This window comes from Epithele typhae, assembly GCF_022376455.1.
Source record: "Epithele typhae strain CBS 203.58 chromosome Unknown BXZ73scaffold_23, whole genome shotgun sequence".
Classification (NCBI taxonomy): Eukaryota; Fungi; Basidiomycota; class Agaricomycetes; order Polyporales; family Epitheliaceae; genus Epithele; species Epithele typhae.
Genome location: NW_025954214.1, coordinates 226,067 through 241,330, shown reverse-complemented (window position 1 = coordinate 241,330; position 15,264 = coordinate 226,067). Strand labels below are relative to the sequence as shown.

The 15,264-nt window shown below is 57.9% G+C and overlaps 5 protein-coding genes across 5 annotated transcripts; 1 reads left to right on the top strand and 4 right to left on the bottom strand.

Moving 5' to 3' along the window:
• Positions 1-21: 21 nt before the first annotated feature.
• Positions 22-914, bottom strand: BXZ73DRAFT_89904 (V-type ATPase; the record flags this gene model as incomplete). The annotated part of the gene is made up of 7 exons (XM_048025435.1): positions 22-60; positions 86-178; positions 230-384; positions 445-484; positions 552-645; positions 776-807; positions 870-914. The coding sequence occupies 7 exons, from the start codon at positions 912-914 to the stop codon at positions 22-24; spliced, it is 498 nt and encodes a 165-aa protein (XP_047878027.1).
• Positions 915-2,672: 1,758 nt separating this feature from the next.
• On the bottom strand, positions 2,673-3,866 carry BXZ73DRAFT_46636 (uncharacterized protein; the record flags this gene model as incomplete). The annotated part of the gene is made up of 5 exons (XM_048019726.1): positions 2,673-2,822; positions 2,887-3,161; positions 3,220-3,547; positions 3,626-3,656; positions 3,727-3,866. 5 exons carry the CDS (start codon positions 3,864-3,866, stop codon positions 2,673-2,675), a joined length of 924 nt encoding a protein of 307 aa, XP_047878026.1.
• A 408-nt stretch (positions 3,867-4,274) lies between these two features.
• Positions 4,275-6,624, bottom strand: BXZ73DRAFT_77452 (subtilisin-like protein; the record flags this gene model as incomplete). The annotated part of the gene is made up of 9 exons (XM_048022669.1): positions 4,275-4,356; positions 4,408-4,490; positions 4,552-4,568; positions 4,622-4,735; positions 4,796-5,305; positions 5,357-5,655; positions 5,710-5,761; positions 5,813-6,103; positions 6,159-6,624. The coding sequence occupies 9 exons, from the start codon at positions 6,622-6,624 to the stop codon at positions 4,275-4,277; spliced, it is 1,914 nt and encodes a 637-aa protein (XP_047878025.1).
• Positions 6,625-8,291: 1,667 nt separating this feature from the next.
• Positions 8,292-10,383, top strand: BXZ73DRAFT_101284 (uncharacterized protein; the record flags this gene model as incomplete). Its single annotated transcript, XM_048014854.1, has 20 exons — positions 8,292-8,407; positions 8,459-8,537; positions 8,592-8,605; positions 8,659-8,700; positions 8,755-8,811; positions 8,866-8,875; positions 8,933-8,950; positions 9,002-9,027; positions 9,080-9,105; positions 9,166-9,200; positions 9,256-9,292; positions 9,358-9,373; positions 9,424-9,463; positions 9,514-9,614; positions 9,675-9,721; positions 9,775-9,787; positions 9,840-9,867; positions 9,923-9,980; positions 10,031-10,055; positions 10,131-10,383. The coding sequence occupies 20 exons, from the start codon at positions 8,292-8,294 to the stop codon at positions 10,381-10,383; spliced, it is 1,041 nt and encodes a 346-aa protein (XP_047878024.1).
• Positions 10,384-12,026: 1,643 nt separating this feature from the next.
• Positions 12,027-14,935, bottom strand: BXZ73DRAFT_89901 (uncharacterized protein; the record flags this gene model as incomplete). Its single annotated transcript, XM_048025434.1, has 10 exons — positions 12,027-12,195; positions 12,224-12,501; positions 12,609-12,658; positions 12,725-13,335; positions 13,410-13,873; positions 13,925-14,133; positions 14,186-14,257; positions 14,308-14,374; positions 14,434-14,570; positions 14,833-14,935. 10 exons carry the CDS (start codon positions 14,933-14,935, stop codon positions 12,027-12,029), a joined length of 2,160 nt encoding a protein of 719 aa, XP_047878023.1.
• Between the last annotated feature and the right edge of the window lie 329 nt (positions 14,936-15,264).

Sequence of the window (15,264 nt, the reverse complement as noted above, 5' to 3'; positions counted from 1 at the left end):
TCCTCTTCGAGAAGACGGAGCTTACGGGTGGCACTGGCCAGAGGGTGAGCCCAGAGCACACTATGCACGATAACCGGAGACTTACCAAGCCCGCCGAGTCACCCGCTCGCGAGTTCATGATGAGAGCAACAATGAGACCGTACAGACCCAAGACCTCGGCGAAAATGAGAATGAGGATCTGCCGGGGGTATGAGACTAGCGCAGGAGGATGCATGCACGGAAAACGCACCATGCCGACGAAGAGCCTGGGCTGCTGCGCGGTGCCCCGTACACCAGCGTCACCAACGATGCCGATGGCAAAGCCCGCAGCAAGACCGGCGAGACCCACAGCCAGACCGGCGCCAAGCTGGACGAAACCTTGGAAGAGGGTCATTTCCATGCTGACTGAGAAAGCCCTGCGTTAGCTGACCGCATCCGCGCATGAGGACATACACAGGTACGCACGGTTGCCGGAGATGAGCACGGACACGACCAGGCCGTAGATCTGCGCAATGTCTCATGAGCAGTCAGGCCCGGGTCGCGCAGGACAGGGAGACTCACAGCAATGATACCAGCCATGATGACGGGATGGAGCACTTCATCATGAGATCCGGGCGGAGGACGGACATGGCGGAAATGCCAACTCCCGACTTCGCAGTACCGTAACTGGTGAATGGCGGGCATTTGTTAGTCTCCTGAAGCCGCAGGACGGGTCGCGTTCCATGGCTCACCTGGCACCAATGCCTGCGCAGATTGCACTGTCAGCGCCGCGGGGGAAGGAGACGAGGAGAGCAACATACTGGTGAAGACAATGGCGCTGGTGCAGCCCTGCAGGATATGCGTCGTGAGTTCGGCGAGCCAGGGCGCACGCAGACGGAGCCAACACGCACCATGACACCAAAGAAGGGCGCGTAGACGGGACAGAACTCAGACATGGTGGCGAAAGAGAAAGACGAGTTGGACGTGGAGGGGAGGAAGAAGGCGGGGTAGGCGTTGGCTCGAACGGCGGCGACGCTCGCCCAGGTCGACGAGATGCGCCCTGCGGCGACCGCCGAGGCTCCGCTTCAATCTCAGAGGCGCCCATGTGCTCGGCGTCAACCCCTTTTGGGATTTCTTCCGTTCCACTCTCCGGAATTGCCCGACGTGACGCAGACCAGCCAAGTGTATGTACGAAAACCGTTCAATCCAACTCAGCGTTTCAGTCAAGGTGTTGGTCACGTATGATCCGAGTCTCAGGACGAAATTCGACTCCAATAACGACCTTCAATGCACCCTTGGCACCCTTCCAAAGCAATCCTCAGCCAGCCTCTCCTTCTCTCCCGGATCTGAAGCAATCGAAGCACTGTAAGTCGCGAGTCGCGGTCATAGCATCTTTACCTACGTACCTTCGTGTTGACGTCACGCGTTGTCAGCCTCGGTGTTGTGGTAATCTTCCTTGTCGGCGACGGAACCCTGTCCTTGACGCGTCTAGCCATCAGTAAGTCGGCGAAGAAAAGACAGCATCTTACCGAGGGGCACTTGCATCGCCACGGTTTCCACGACCGTTCTTGACGGCGACGTCCGGGCTCTTGAACTGCCTCGGCCTGCAGACGCGATGGGTACTGAAATGGTCGTCACTCAGTACGTCAGCAGAAGAAGTTGAAAAGAACCGACTCAGTGCCTTACCGAGGAGATTTGGGATACCCACGATCGCTCTTGAAGAGGTCGCGCTGCTCTTGGCATGCTCTTGTGGCACTGTTGGACCTGCAAAAGACCATCAACCACGACAAGAACGAATGGAACGCTCACCTCGACGATCACACTGGGCGAGATCCGCACGGCGAACGCTGCGCCTTCACGGTAAGCACAGCTTGACCTAGTACGGCAGAGGCACAGCACGCACCACTCGGGACCTCGACCCAGCGATGCGCCGCTCCGCACCCCGCACATCCGCGCCGCCCGTCCCAGACAGGCGGCGTGACCGGACGGCGTTGGCCCATCCACCGCTCGCCGCCGCCGACATCGGGGGTCGGCACCGCGCGACGGGTAAGAGGAGCCAGGCGGGGGCGGCGCGAACGTCGAATGCCACTGGGTGGACTGACGACGACGACGGCAGGAGAGCGTCAGCCGCGCATGGGGATGCGATGCACGCTGCGGGCTGAGGGGCGAGACGAGGGCGTTAGTGGACGGAAGCAGGTGGAGGCAAGCGGGTGACGTACTAGATGAGCTGCTCCTCCATGCCCAAGTGTTCCGCGCACTCCGGGGTGGTCGAGGGGGATGATGACCGGGGATGGGTGGGTGTGGGGGTCGAGGAGTGCGGTGCCGCAGCTGAGGCCGTGGTCGTCTGCTTCCCTATGCACACGTGCGCAGGGAAGGGGACTAGAGAGCCGGCTGGAGGAACACTACTTCCACCAATGCCCAGGAGGACGGAGAGGGGAATGTATGTGGTGGTCGTAAGGAAAGCGGGACGACCGGGCTCGAGGGGAATATATAGGTGAGAGGCTGGACGAGTCGGCATTTTCCGGAGGTTGACCATCGTCCTTGTTCGGATACCGTCGTGTCAGCCGCGGCAGGAGGATGCAGATTGCTTTCAGCGTGCTCCAGCCGCACACCGAGCAAGTCCTGCAGGAGCGAAACAAACATATCATGTTCTTCCGCGTTCCGCGGTTTGATTTATGTTTGTACATTTTCCACATTTGAACGGTTTCCCGTCCTTAGTCGCTCGCTTGCCCACTAATCCCACCCGCACTACCCTCCACAAACACCCCAGAGTAGATGAGTCCCTCCGTCGTACCTTCCTGAATACCAAAGTGGACGACATCGTTTTGGTCCGCACTCGAGTCCGCCGGGTTGACCAACGGCAGCTGCGCTCAAGCATCAGCCCAGATGTCTTTCCCCACACACGATCGCGAACCCGTCCCCACGCACCTTGAGCACCGTAAAGTGGAAGTCGCCCTGGCCCGCGGTCCCCGCCGACGCGGTCGGGTTGCCCGTCGGCGGCACGACCTGCGCGAGCGCGGCGCCGTCCTGGGAGTAGAACGCGGCGAGCGTCCGCGCGCTCCAGTCGACCTCGACCGCGAAGTTGTGCCACGCGCCCGCGGAAAAGCCGGTCTCGAAGAGCACGTCGCGCGCGTGGTCGCGGAGCTTGAATGAGTGTGCGTCCGCGACGGGCACGGCGCCCGTCGGGTTCGTGAACGGCGAGCCTGTCGCGCCCGCGTCAGCGCGCGGCAACGGTGTGACGCATGCGCGAGGAGGACGCACCGAGCTGGAGATCGAAGACGTGCGTGCCGTCGTTGGGCTCGATGAACACGATCTGGTACTCGTGGCTGTAGTTGAGCGGCCGCGCGGCGTCCTGCATGACCGAGAAGTGGAAGACGGTCACGCCCGTCTCCATCTGCGTCAGCAGCGCGTCGTGCTGCCCGTCGACCGCCGCGATGATGTCCGTCCGCCGGAAGCCGTTCTGCGGGCCGCCGCTGCCGGGGACGAAGATGGACGAGTTGTCGATCGAGACCGCGAGCGCCTGCTCGGACGGCCCGTAGGGGTTCCATAGCGCGGTGGGGGCGAGGGTGTCGCCGAGTAGTTGGGAGTACTGTGTGTGTGGGGTGCAGTGGTGGTGAGCGGTGAGCGAGGAGTACGGAGGACGAGGACAAAAGGAGGACATGCTCACATGAGAAGCAGCTTCAGAACCCTTCACTACTCTAATATGCGAAGCGCAGAAATTCAACGAGTGTACGGACTCACGGAGCCTGGGGATGTGGGGATACTCACGTGAGGAACGGGCCAGTGGAAGAATCGAGGTCGGCAGCGGTTAGGTTGAGAGGTGCTCGGCCATCCCAAATGACGCCTGTCGCGGCGGCAGAGAGAGCGAGAGAAGCGACAAGCGCATTGGCTTTGAGAAATGGGAACATTGTAGTGTTTTGAGGGTATGAGAGTATGGGGTGACTGGCTGGCAGCGCGACGCCCTTATAGGTGCAATGGTCGATCGGGGATTATGGGGCCAGGAGTTAGTGTGGGCGATCCGGGGACAATATTCGGTTGAATACTTACCGGACACAACGGCAAGCGCCGCGATGATACTCTTGCACGTAAGTGGGCACAATTAGGCACGGTCACGCGAAGGTCTACTTCTTTCGACAGATGCATTCTGCCTGTTCACCGGAGCAACAGTCGTCGACATCGGTGGCGCTTCCTAATGCCCGTCTTCGGAAGTTGGGGACAAAAATACAACATACCGACCCACTCAATGAAAGTGGGGTCGGATAAATTCGTGACGCTCCAACGCTATATACACTTTAGTGCTCCCATCGTCGCGTCGTTTAGGGAAGGCCCAAGAAGAGAGGCATAAGCGCTGCTAGGTTGGGGGTGCCGACACCAGTCACAGGGTCCCATCCCTCGGTTCTGCAGGTCAAGGTGAGAACGTGCTTCACTTCGAAGACGGCGGAAACTCACGAAGTGAATCCGGCGGTGCCACAACCCTGGTTTCCGCCCATGGTGATGTCATGGAATGCGCCCTTGAAAGCGTCCGAGTAGATCTGCGGGAGTGTGGGGTTTAGAAAAGCATTCCCTCACGTGATGGCTACGGATATTGCTCACAGCGGGGTTGATGAAGCCTAAAAACAATAACATAAGTTAAAAAAAGTAGACGAGATAGTGTAGTACATACCAACAGGTCCCTTGCCAGCGGCGAGACGGGCGTCGTTGACGAGAGTAATCATAGAGCCCACAACAGGGGAAGAGCACGACGTCCCGAACACGAGCTCGAACTCGCCCGCGACCGCTGTCGAGTCGTCAAGGGATCAGCACTCCTTTGATTCCAAAGTCTGAGAATGACACTTACCGACAACATAGTTCGCGCCGTTCGCCGACAGGTCGGGGAAGGCGCGCACATTGCCGGAATTGTTGAACTGTGCAGCCGTGAACGGCGGCGGGTGGTTCGTCAAGAAGCTGGTGACCGCCTCGGCCTGGTAGTCCGGCATCGCGAAGATGTTGCTGAACCCTCCACCCGAGAAGATAACCTGCTCGCACGCGCCCTCGGGGTCGTTCACCGTCGAGCCCGGGTTCACCTGAGTGGCACCCACGGCGGTGACGAACGGGCAGGTGACGGGGAAATCCGGGCTGAACTTCGTGCCGCGGCGACTAGGTTGGTTTTGCGCGTTGAGGCAGACGCCACCGCCGCCAGCGACGCCGTCGTCCCCAGAGGAGTAAAGGACGGTGGTACCCATCATCCCGAGCTTGCCGTACTCGGCGCACTGGCGTTGTGCGTACGCGGCGGTGACCGTGGCTTCGTCTTGACCGTAGGACGTCGAGACGACGAAAGGGGGCGGAAGGATTCCGCACGATTCAGGCTCTGGGTCGTGCGATCAGAGCGAGGAAGCATTCTGGCGCGTTATCAACGTACCATCGAATCCACCGCGAAGAGGGTCGGGGTAGATACCGTCTTGAGTGGGATCGTCACCACCTTCGAACGTGCAGAAGGAGCCGTCGACGGCGTCGAGCCAGTTGTTGAACGACGCGCCCTCGACGAGGTCGCCAGTCTGGAGGAGCAGGATAGGTTGTGGGTTCACAAGGCCGAAGGCATACTGCAGGTCGAGGTCGCTCTCGCCGTTGAAGTTGAAGCCGGTCATCTGAGTCTGGTCGACACCACCGTCGATGGAGATCAGCTGGGGAGCCGTGCCGACTTGGCTGGGGGAGAAGTTGCTGTGGGAAGCGGGTTACCACAAAGGTGTGTCACGAATGGACGAGGATGCGTACGCAAAGAACATGTCGAGATCGCTCTGAAGGAAGGCCTGAGGAGTGAACTCCACTGGGAATCAAGTCAGTATCGAGCGCACATAGCACCCAACGTGGCACTCACGAATACCAAAGGTGTTCTTGTCTGTCGACACAGGGGTGTGGTCGATGGAGTAGAGAGCACGGAGACAGTCAAGCGTGATAAGCTCGTCGCAGTTCTCCAGACTTGGAGTTATGGTCACATCCGCGCTCAACTTCTTCGCGCCTTGTTTGAGGTGAGTCGACGGGCGCTCAAACGACCTCTTGCGCGTCTGCAGCTGGTCAGACGTCGGGATGCGGTGCAAGAAGTGCACAGTGGGCTTGACGAGGTCGATGTGTGGGCGTACGGCCTCAGGGACGGAGTAAGAGTGGCAACCTGTGCGAGGGAATTCATTGAGGTGTAAATTTGAAATGGAATCTGGCGAACTCACTGATTTGCTTTGCACCAGAAGAGTGCGTAAATTCCTCGTACTGTGCGTCAAGAAGCGCCTCCGCCTCCGCGATCGTCGCGTTGACCTCGATCCAGCCCTTGCTCGCGCTCATCTTCAACCGGTCAGGCGAAATGCCCTCGCCGACAAGCCACTCCGTGACGCTAGCAACGGTGACGTCACTGGGGCGGAATAGCTCGACGACGTCCTCCGGGGAGAAGTGCTGGCCATAGCTCGCGGATGTGGGGTGCGAGACGGACATGAGCAGTTCCTCGAGACGGTGCAGGTTTTGCTGTGTGAGCCCGAAGCGAAGTGGCAAGACCGTATCCACCGCTGGGCGTCCAGTCGCGACCCAGTCGAGAGGTTCGAATGCGCGCCGCTCGTGCACGACGAGGTCGGCGCGGCGCGCAGGGAGAGCGGACGCGAGAGCGACCAGGGGAAGGGCCCAGGCTAAGGATGAGAGACGCATCACGAGGGTGCCAGGTGGGGGGAGGGAGGGCGGGCTCCTCGTAGAGGTGCGTCCCGGTGCGTTGGTGCTGCTTGGCAAGCTGACTTTTAAGAGGATATGCTCGCAGGTGTAGCATGCGGTCTTCCTCCCATCGGACGGTAGGTGTCGTACGTCCGTGGAAGTATGCGAAAATTGGAACTGTCATGTATGTGTGTGTGAACGAAGAGCACACGATACGAATCAGTATACTATGCTTATATGGTCCGTCGTACCTCGTAGCGCAGCAGAGGCGAGGCTCAATGGAAGAGGTTGTGTGAGCACATGACCGCAAGCCACGACGACCGGTCTTCATATGGCTTCAGATGTGTTGGCCCTCTGTTACGGGTCGAGGATGTGAGAACCGGAGGAAGGCCTCCTGGGAAATGGCATGATAGCTAGTTTTAGTCCGCAAATCATGTGTGGCCTCCCGAAGGAGCCTCGCGATAAGGCCGTCGATAAGCATGAGGCGACGAGGAGAATCACTCACGGCCGGAGCAGAGCTGTTCGTACTGGTTCCTGGAGCTTGAGGCATGCTCAAGAGTCGAGACCAGAGGTTGACATTGGGCGCGACGTTACGTCACTGCTGTCGCGAATGAACGTGTTCGTCGTTGGTCTGCTCTTCAGCAGATAAGTCAGCATTCAAGTTACTGCGGTATCGATCTACATACACAAGGCGATCCTAGCCATGCTGCACTTGGGAGAGAGGCTCGATTTCGTTGTTCGGCGACCTGACACGAAGGTGAGGAGATCTGGGGCGATGTGAGCGAGCTGGGTATATCAGACGACTCAAGCGAGAAAAAGCATCGTCTGACGCCGCCCGGCGCCCATGCATTGCCATGATGGCGATTGATGATGGGTCAAAGTGGACCAATCGGACCGACCCTGGCACTCGGCACTTCAAACTGAGGATTGGGAAGACATACCTTAGGGCAAAGAAGACAACCGACGACCGAGCTCGAAATGACTGTTGTCTCTCTCGAAAGCGATGCACACTTGGACACGATCCAGCAATCAGCTTCGTCTGGTGGGCCACTGTGTACGGCGGAAGATGTGAAGCGCCGCGACTGAGTGGACAGGCTCGGATGGGGAGATGGTCGAATGTTGAGTCCGGGATTGATGTGGTCGAGTTCCGGCGGGTGGCAAGCCCTAACCCCGTCGTGGGAGGACAAGGGCGATCAGGCAGGGCGCTTCGCTGGGGTTGATGGCCACAGGCCAAGTTCAAGTCGGCGACCAATCCCGCGTTCGAAGTACCGGAGGCAACTGATCCTACTTACACCTCCATCGTTCTACGCGAGCCCATCGGTAAGCAGCAGCTCCCAGTCGCTTGTCGCCAATTCATTCACTGCTTCATCAGTGATGAAACCACGGAGGCATTCCCCAACCCCAAGCCACGTTCTTCTGATCACAGCGGAACGTACCTATCTGCCAGGGCAACACACCTGCGCCCTTCTCGCGTGCTTCTCCGTTTAGAAAGATCGCAGCGCCCGGATCGCCTTGCCCCGATTTCGCCCTGAGTTCGCCCTGCTTTTTGATATCATCCCAGACCCACTCGACCGGGAATCCTCTCAACAGGCGCACCGGTCCTGCTTTCCGTCCTTCTTTATCAACCCCAGGATGCGCTCGCCGTCCCAGTTACGACCTCACTCGTCATGGCCAATGCCTCCAACGCCACCGTGGTCAACCTTGGGGTTGTTCCCCTCCCCGGGTCGATACACATCGAGTCGACCTTCGGGGCCATCTTCTTGGGCGGATGCCTCAGTGTAATGTGAGCTCCCCGTCCTTCCTCCCTTTCACCGCATCGTTCATACTCCTCCAGTTTATACGGACTTTGCATGCACCAGACATATGGCTACTATCGTAGTCAATACTCGGACTCGCCCATCCTCCGGTTACTGGTGCGTCCATCCCCATTTTGGCTGCGTCTGTGCTTTCAACGTTCTGTCCTCCAGGTCGCTGTTGTTATGTCAGTGGGCATCCGGTGAATTAAAACCTCCAACTCCTAACACAAAGGTTTAGACTCCTCGACACGACTCAAGTGGCACTCGTTACGCATTCGATGTATGTCTTTTTGCGATCCCTTACAATCCCACGCTCACGAACCCACCGGTGCAGATACTTCTATTTGGTCATCAACTACTTCAACCCTGCCGCCCTCTTGAAGGCCGTATGGTGCGTCTTGGCTGCTTACTCCCTTCGCTCTGGATCCTCACTTGGCTATGGCAGGTCTTTCGACGTAGGTTCTCACGTGGTAGTATTTAGACGATGTTGATATGGATGTGAATCACGGCAGCTCGTTCCTGCATTTGCGGTAAGTCACTTCTGTCATCGTCCTCCTCAAGCTCGATCTCACTTACACTAGGCTATGATCACAATCACGTCGCAAAGGTAAGCATTGTACCGGGTCGCATCATAAGCACCGTTCTCATCACGAGAACAGTTTTTTCCTCACACGTGTAGCATTATGTCAGTGAAATTATCCTCGCACCTTTACAAGTGGTCGATGTAGACTCACGAATTTCTCAGTGGGTTTCAAATTCAAGATCGCGGCAGTGGTCTCGGTGCGAACTGCCCTTGATACCGTTAATCGTGGCACTGGTACTCACGTGACATCAGGCGGCGCTATTAGTCGTCAAGCTGGTTTGTGGCTTGAGTCAGTGCTCTCTACTTTTTGATGGTGCGATGAAGGGCGCGCTCTGATCGTCTGCGTGCTCGCAGTTTTTGCCGTCAAAGGGTATGGCTCCAGGGGTCTCGATCAGTTCATGAGAATTCACCATGATACAGATTTCAGACAAGTTCTATCGAGTTCTTCAGTTCGAACCTTGTGAGGACGCGCCGTTCATTTGGATTTTTTATACCTGACACCATCTGTAGCTTTTGTTCGACATCGCACTAGGTAGTGCCTCACTAGCCAACTTCATCATAACCGGCTGCCTTTTGATCGCTCTGCGAAGAGCGAATAATGGCCAGCACAAGTGAGTTCAGAATGCTTCTAAAGCGATATTTGTGTCCGCTGAACACATTTTTACCTTCAGGGGCGACTCCGTCAACGCATGGATCGTAGTCAATATCGTCAACACGGGTACGTTGTCCGTCTTCTCCGCCACCACGAACTACTGACAGAACGTGTTCTAGGGGGATTCATTCTGTATGTTGCTTTCATAGATGAGTAGCGAACATATCTCATCCCAAATTTTCAGCGTTGGAGACCTTCTGGCGTTTTTGTTGGTGAGTTCATCGGATCTCATACCTTGCCCGCAGCGTGAGCACTAACCCGCTCCAGGCTCTCACGAAGAAGGACACGATGTACTGGGCCATGGTCTATATGACGACCTCTCATCGTGCGTCCCGTCTCCCCACTCGCTCTCCACTCGCCCTAACCCTCCCATAGTGGACATCGCGACTCTTCTCAGTGTGTAAGCCCCTCCCTCCATCCTTCTTGTTCCCGACTCTCGATCTGACTTCTTTTTTTTCCCGTTCGCCGCACGCAGCCTGAACTCGCGCAAGCTGTCGCAGCACAACAACATGTACCTCCTCAACCCTGGCGAGTTCGCGCGCGGCGGGATGTCGTTCGCCGCGGCGGAGCGCCTCGCGACCGCCGAGCGCTTCAACGTGCCCCAGGTCGGCGACGCCGTCCTCCAGCCGTCGATCGTCGACATCAAGGTCACGACCGAGGTCGAGGGCGACCACCCCCGTGCCGGCGCCGGCGCGCCCGGCAAGGGGCGCATGATGAGCCCCGTCTGACGAGCGCGAGGGACTGATGACACGAGATCGTGTGGATGATACGTATACCTATTTATGCCCCCGCATACCCGCATACCCCAGGCCCCCAGGCCCCGCAGACACGAGGACGAGCGCCGCCGCGGGGCGGGGGTCGCCCTGTTGTCTGTTGTACTACTTCAGCGATCCTGTAATTCCGCCGCCGTTCGTTGAGCCCCCCACCCCACCCCATGCACAGTCGTTTGTACGATACTGGTCGTCCGCTGCTTGTCCTCCCCCGATACACGCGGATCGCGACATCGTAGCCATCACAAGCACCGAACAGAGAGCGGGTCCTTCCGGTCGGGTTCGGAACTTGGGCGTGCACGGCTTGAACTGCAAGCCAACTGCAAGCGCACGTGCACCGACCCGTGGTTTCGCGGGAGCCGTAACTTGTAAGGGCCGTACGTCGCTGATGCGATCCCTTGAAGTCCTACGGGCGCAGCACGCGTACCACCTCCCCCGCGATGTCTCCGTCGTATATGATATGTACACCGTGGCATACTGGACATGTATGCCATCCTGAGAAAGCCTGACGCAATTGACTCCGCATGCACTCGCCGCTAGGCTGCGGCACCCACGGTGTCCCCTCGCCGGCAAACTCAAGCGTGGCAGATCCATGTGCTCGTCCGTCGCATTTGAAAGCGAGGTGCAGGCGTCGCCAAAGCCCAGGCGGAAATCGCGGTCCCCTTCCGCCGACGGGCTTTCTCCAACGACGTCCAAGGCGAACGAGACGGGCCGCACGTGGAACGGTCTGTACATGCCGCCTTGGGCGCGCGGAAGAATTCGCGGACCCTCCCCGTAGTCACTACGCACCCACAGCGTGGTGGGGCGCGTGCGGGGCGAGTCGCGGTTGCTCTGCCCGGGGCGTGTGCGGCGTGAGAGGCAGGGCGCATCCGCGTGCGTGTACACCCGGCTCCGGGGGTCGTTGCCGACGTGGTGGCTAGCGCGGAGAGAGCGCGGCGAGGTCTTCATGATCTCCTCTTGGAGGCGGACGAATGTGTGATCGCGTGGATCTGGAGTGGGTGATGGGCATCCGTCGGACTGCCAAGAGGAGGTGTCAGCCAATCCTTGCTTCGGCAGATCGGAAGGTTATGCACTCGTGGTCCACAGGGATCATCGATGTTGGCTCGACAAGCGCAATCTTGTGCATCTTCTGGAAGGATTGTTCGAGGTTGGGCTGCAAGCACACACGCGACAAGATGGCGTATCCTCCTGGGAAGTCTTTCGGCATGAGCTGTGCTCTACAGTCCATAATCTAGGGCAGAGTTCTGGCAACTGACGAATGCAGAAAGAACATTAGTTGAGGTCAAACGTACCAGTGGTGGAAAGTGTGGTGCCAGAAAGATTTGAAGAGGCGTCCCAGAGGGTGCGTGCCACTCTACAAGGTTCTGCGTTTTTGAAAGCGGGAAAAGCGTGCACTCTACCATGGTCACCCGATCAAGCGGAACGCTGAAATCCCGCCGTAGGCCTCCTGTAGGTCTCTGAAACGCGTCTCGTCTAAACACCGTAAGAGGGGGCAATTTGAACCCGAATATGCAATAGTGTATAAATACGCTATAGGCCGCACCTTGGGTCAACATGAGAACACGATGAGAGGTGACAGACAGGCGCACAGTACTAGTTCATCAGACCTCCTGCTCGTATGCGTCCCACTCGCCGTACGCAGTGTCATCCTTATCGACGTCCTCATCCACGTCATCCTCGCCCTCTGCGTCTTCCTCGTCTCCCTCGATCTCCGCCTCCGCCGTGACCACATCGGCGCTCGCAGACGCCGCGTTCGGATTCGGCGCCAGACTGCGGAGCGAGACTTCGTTGGTCGGACCTGTCCGACTCCACCCCACCGGGTTCCTCGACGAGCATACCCTCATCATCATCCTTGTCGTCCATAGTGTAGATCTGACCGTCTTCGTCTTTGTCCTCGTCTTCGGCGTTGGGCATTTGGAACAATGAACCGTCCTCGGTGAAGAGGTCCTTCAGCGCATTGTAGTTGATCCGTTTGCTGTACTTTGGGTTCTTCTTGATCAGGTTGCGCACAGACTCCGCCGCTGTGCTCCCGTGTGGCGTTGACGCGTCCCGGGGCTTGTTGTTCGTTTTCCGGCGCTGTAAAGAGGTCGTTTGAGAAATGAGTGGAGAGTTAGGATAGGCGTGCAAACACACGCAAACAATGGGAAATGGTATAGGAAAAGATGCGCAAGTGGGATTCGAACCTTGCGCGTCTTTTTCTCCTTGCCCTGCTCTTCTTGCTGCTCGGCTTTCGCTGCGCCATACCGTTGAGCGACCGTGTAATGAGCCAAAGTTTGGCAACAGTCTGCCAGTATCTCACCTGCAATTGCCTCGAGGTAGTCTAGGTTCATCTCCACCCAAACTCGTTCCTTGATTCGAACTTCTTCCTCGGTGAGGATGAAACGGTCCAATTCGTCCTCATCGAGCCCGAGGAGTTCGTCGTCACCAGTGTAGTGCTCGCGTCTCCTCTGCTCCGCATCGTCGAGAGCCTCGTTGAGCAAAGTGCTTTGGGTAGTCGTCAGGAAGTCGGATACTTCCTGCGTCACCGCAGCGTTGACGGTCTCTTCAATCGGCGAAGGGAGGCGCACGGGGACTGAGAGAGGTTTGTCGGGAGGAGAACCGGGATCTCGTGTCGCTTGCTCCGGGAGGCTGATGCCGGGTGGATTGACGAGTGTCGGGTCCGGATCGAGCGGTGTCGGGTCAATCGGTGGAGCCATGGAGGTTTGGGGCATGGGCATCCCGAAGTCAACGTGCTCGCCATCTTCCGGAAGGAACAGTGGAAGGGGGTGGCTGGTACCGACTAGGATGCCTTGGTTCAGGAGAGCAGGGTCGAGTGCGTTGTGATGAGGAGCGACTTCCGCGGGGGGACAGGGAGTCGTTGTGGGTGCGGATTGTTCAGCGTTCGTGATGTCTTCGTTTTGTTCTTCGTCGCTCTCGTTCCGCTTCCGCTTCTTTTTCTTGCCTTTGCCCTTTCCTTTCTTCTTCCCCTCCTCCTCCGGCGGGACCCCGCCGTTTTCGCGTAGGATGCGCTCCTTCTCCTCCTTCTCCTTCCCCTTCGTGTAAGCCGGGGGGTCCATCTCGTCCTCCAACCACACAGTCCGGAAGTCGGCGAGCGTGAGGGCCCGCTGGGCGTCCTGCGAAACTCCGCCAGTCGCTTCTTGAGCGTTGTGTCGGCGATCTTCACGACTTGCACGACCTCCGCCACGCTTCGCCGAAAGTTGTTCATGCGTGCGGCGAGGAGGAGACACGCACCACAAATCCCTGCAGGTCGACGTCCCTTCGTCATCCAGTCGCGGTCGAATCGCTGCACCAGTCGAACGGCGTCCATCGCAACTTGGTGGGTCTCGTCGCCGAACTCGAGAAGAGCTGCAAAGCGGGAGATGTAATGTGACGGGTCGACGAGGGGGAGGCGGAGGTTGAGGGTCTGAACGAGCTGTAGATAGGTGTGACCGAGCTCGAAGACGTTGACCTGTGGGACACATGAGGCTAGCTATATGCGCATACTGTCGGTCACTCATACCTGCAACAGATCTGAGAAGTCGATGAGCATGTAGTTCCGGGTCTCCTTTTGCCTGCATGCCACGTAAAGGCACACGGCGACGACGTTCATGCTTTTCCGGCCCTTGGTAAACTTGTGCTCCACCGCGAGAGTATACAGGCGCGTTGCAGCCAAGGATACCACTTCGGACAGACGAAGGGCAGTAGCAACTTGCTGGATCTTGCGACTCGCTGAACTTGGGTAAGACACCACCGCGATGCTCATATCGTCAACAGTGCTCACCATTTGCGATGGTCTGCTCTCTGCTCTCTGAATTCCCTCGGTTACCAAACATTCCCCCGACGCGTGCGCGAGCTACCAGAGCGTGAAAAAAGGGGCTTCAGTGTGCACGGGGAAGAACGTACTTGCGCCTTGAGCCACCAAACTTCCTCTGACCATGGCGGCTCCAGTGCTAGTCTCCCCGAACGTAACCTTGACAGGGGGAAGGATGGGTTGGACAGGTTCACGGTGCGGAGAGGGTGCATACATACCTCATTTACAATTGTGTTCTCCTCCACCACAGTTCCGCACTGGATACAGAACCCGTTCCCGGCTGCCGCATCATACTCGATCACTGTCCCTCCGCAATCTGTGCACACTGTCTGTGTGCAAGAGGTCAGTCGACGACCTTGGATCCTGGATCTCTTCACATACCATCTCGACAGAGGTCCAAGAGCTCTTGCAGTTTTAGGAAGTCCAGACGAGTGTAAACGAGAGACTAGAGGTATTGCTGAAAGCTTGAATGTGAAGTACGAGCGAAGCCCATTGACTTTCGGCAAAAGGGTCGCGCGCGCCAAACAAAGATCACGTGATAATCCCCGTGGCGTGAGAACATCTCCTGGACTATGACCTGCCAACTGATCAGCTTGAAGCAAGTTGAACTTACCTACCTGACCCCTTCAAGAACTTCAATGGCAAGTCGATCAAGCAGCCAGCTGGCACCGAAACCTGCACCAACCGGAGAGCCGACGCCCAGGGACGAGGGCACGACATGTGGCTGACGTAATTGAATGTTACTGTTGGGACAATCAGTCGTGACTACAGCAAGCTCGCGTGTAGGTAAGGGAAGTTGAGCTGCGTTGGTGTTGATTTCGTATTGCAGGAGTATGGGACCTCTATCACGTAGGCAGCGCCGGCACTCGACATCAAGACTGTCTCCGCTGGTACCGCGGGCGCGGAACGGGTCCACCAGCGCGCCATGGACCCGCCGGGCGGCACGACGTCGTTGATAATGAATCTTGACAAAAGGTACCTTGGATTGTACAGACAGACACAATCCGGTTGCACATTGTGTATCGATTTATACAATAGGGACAAGATCA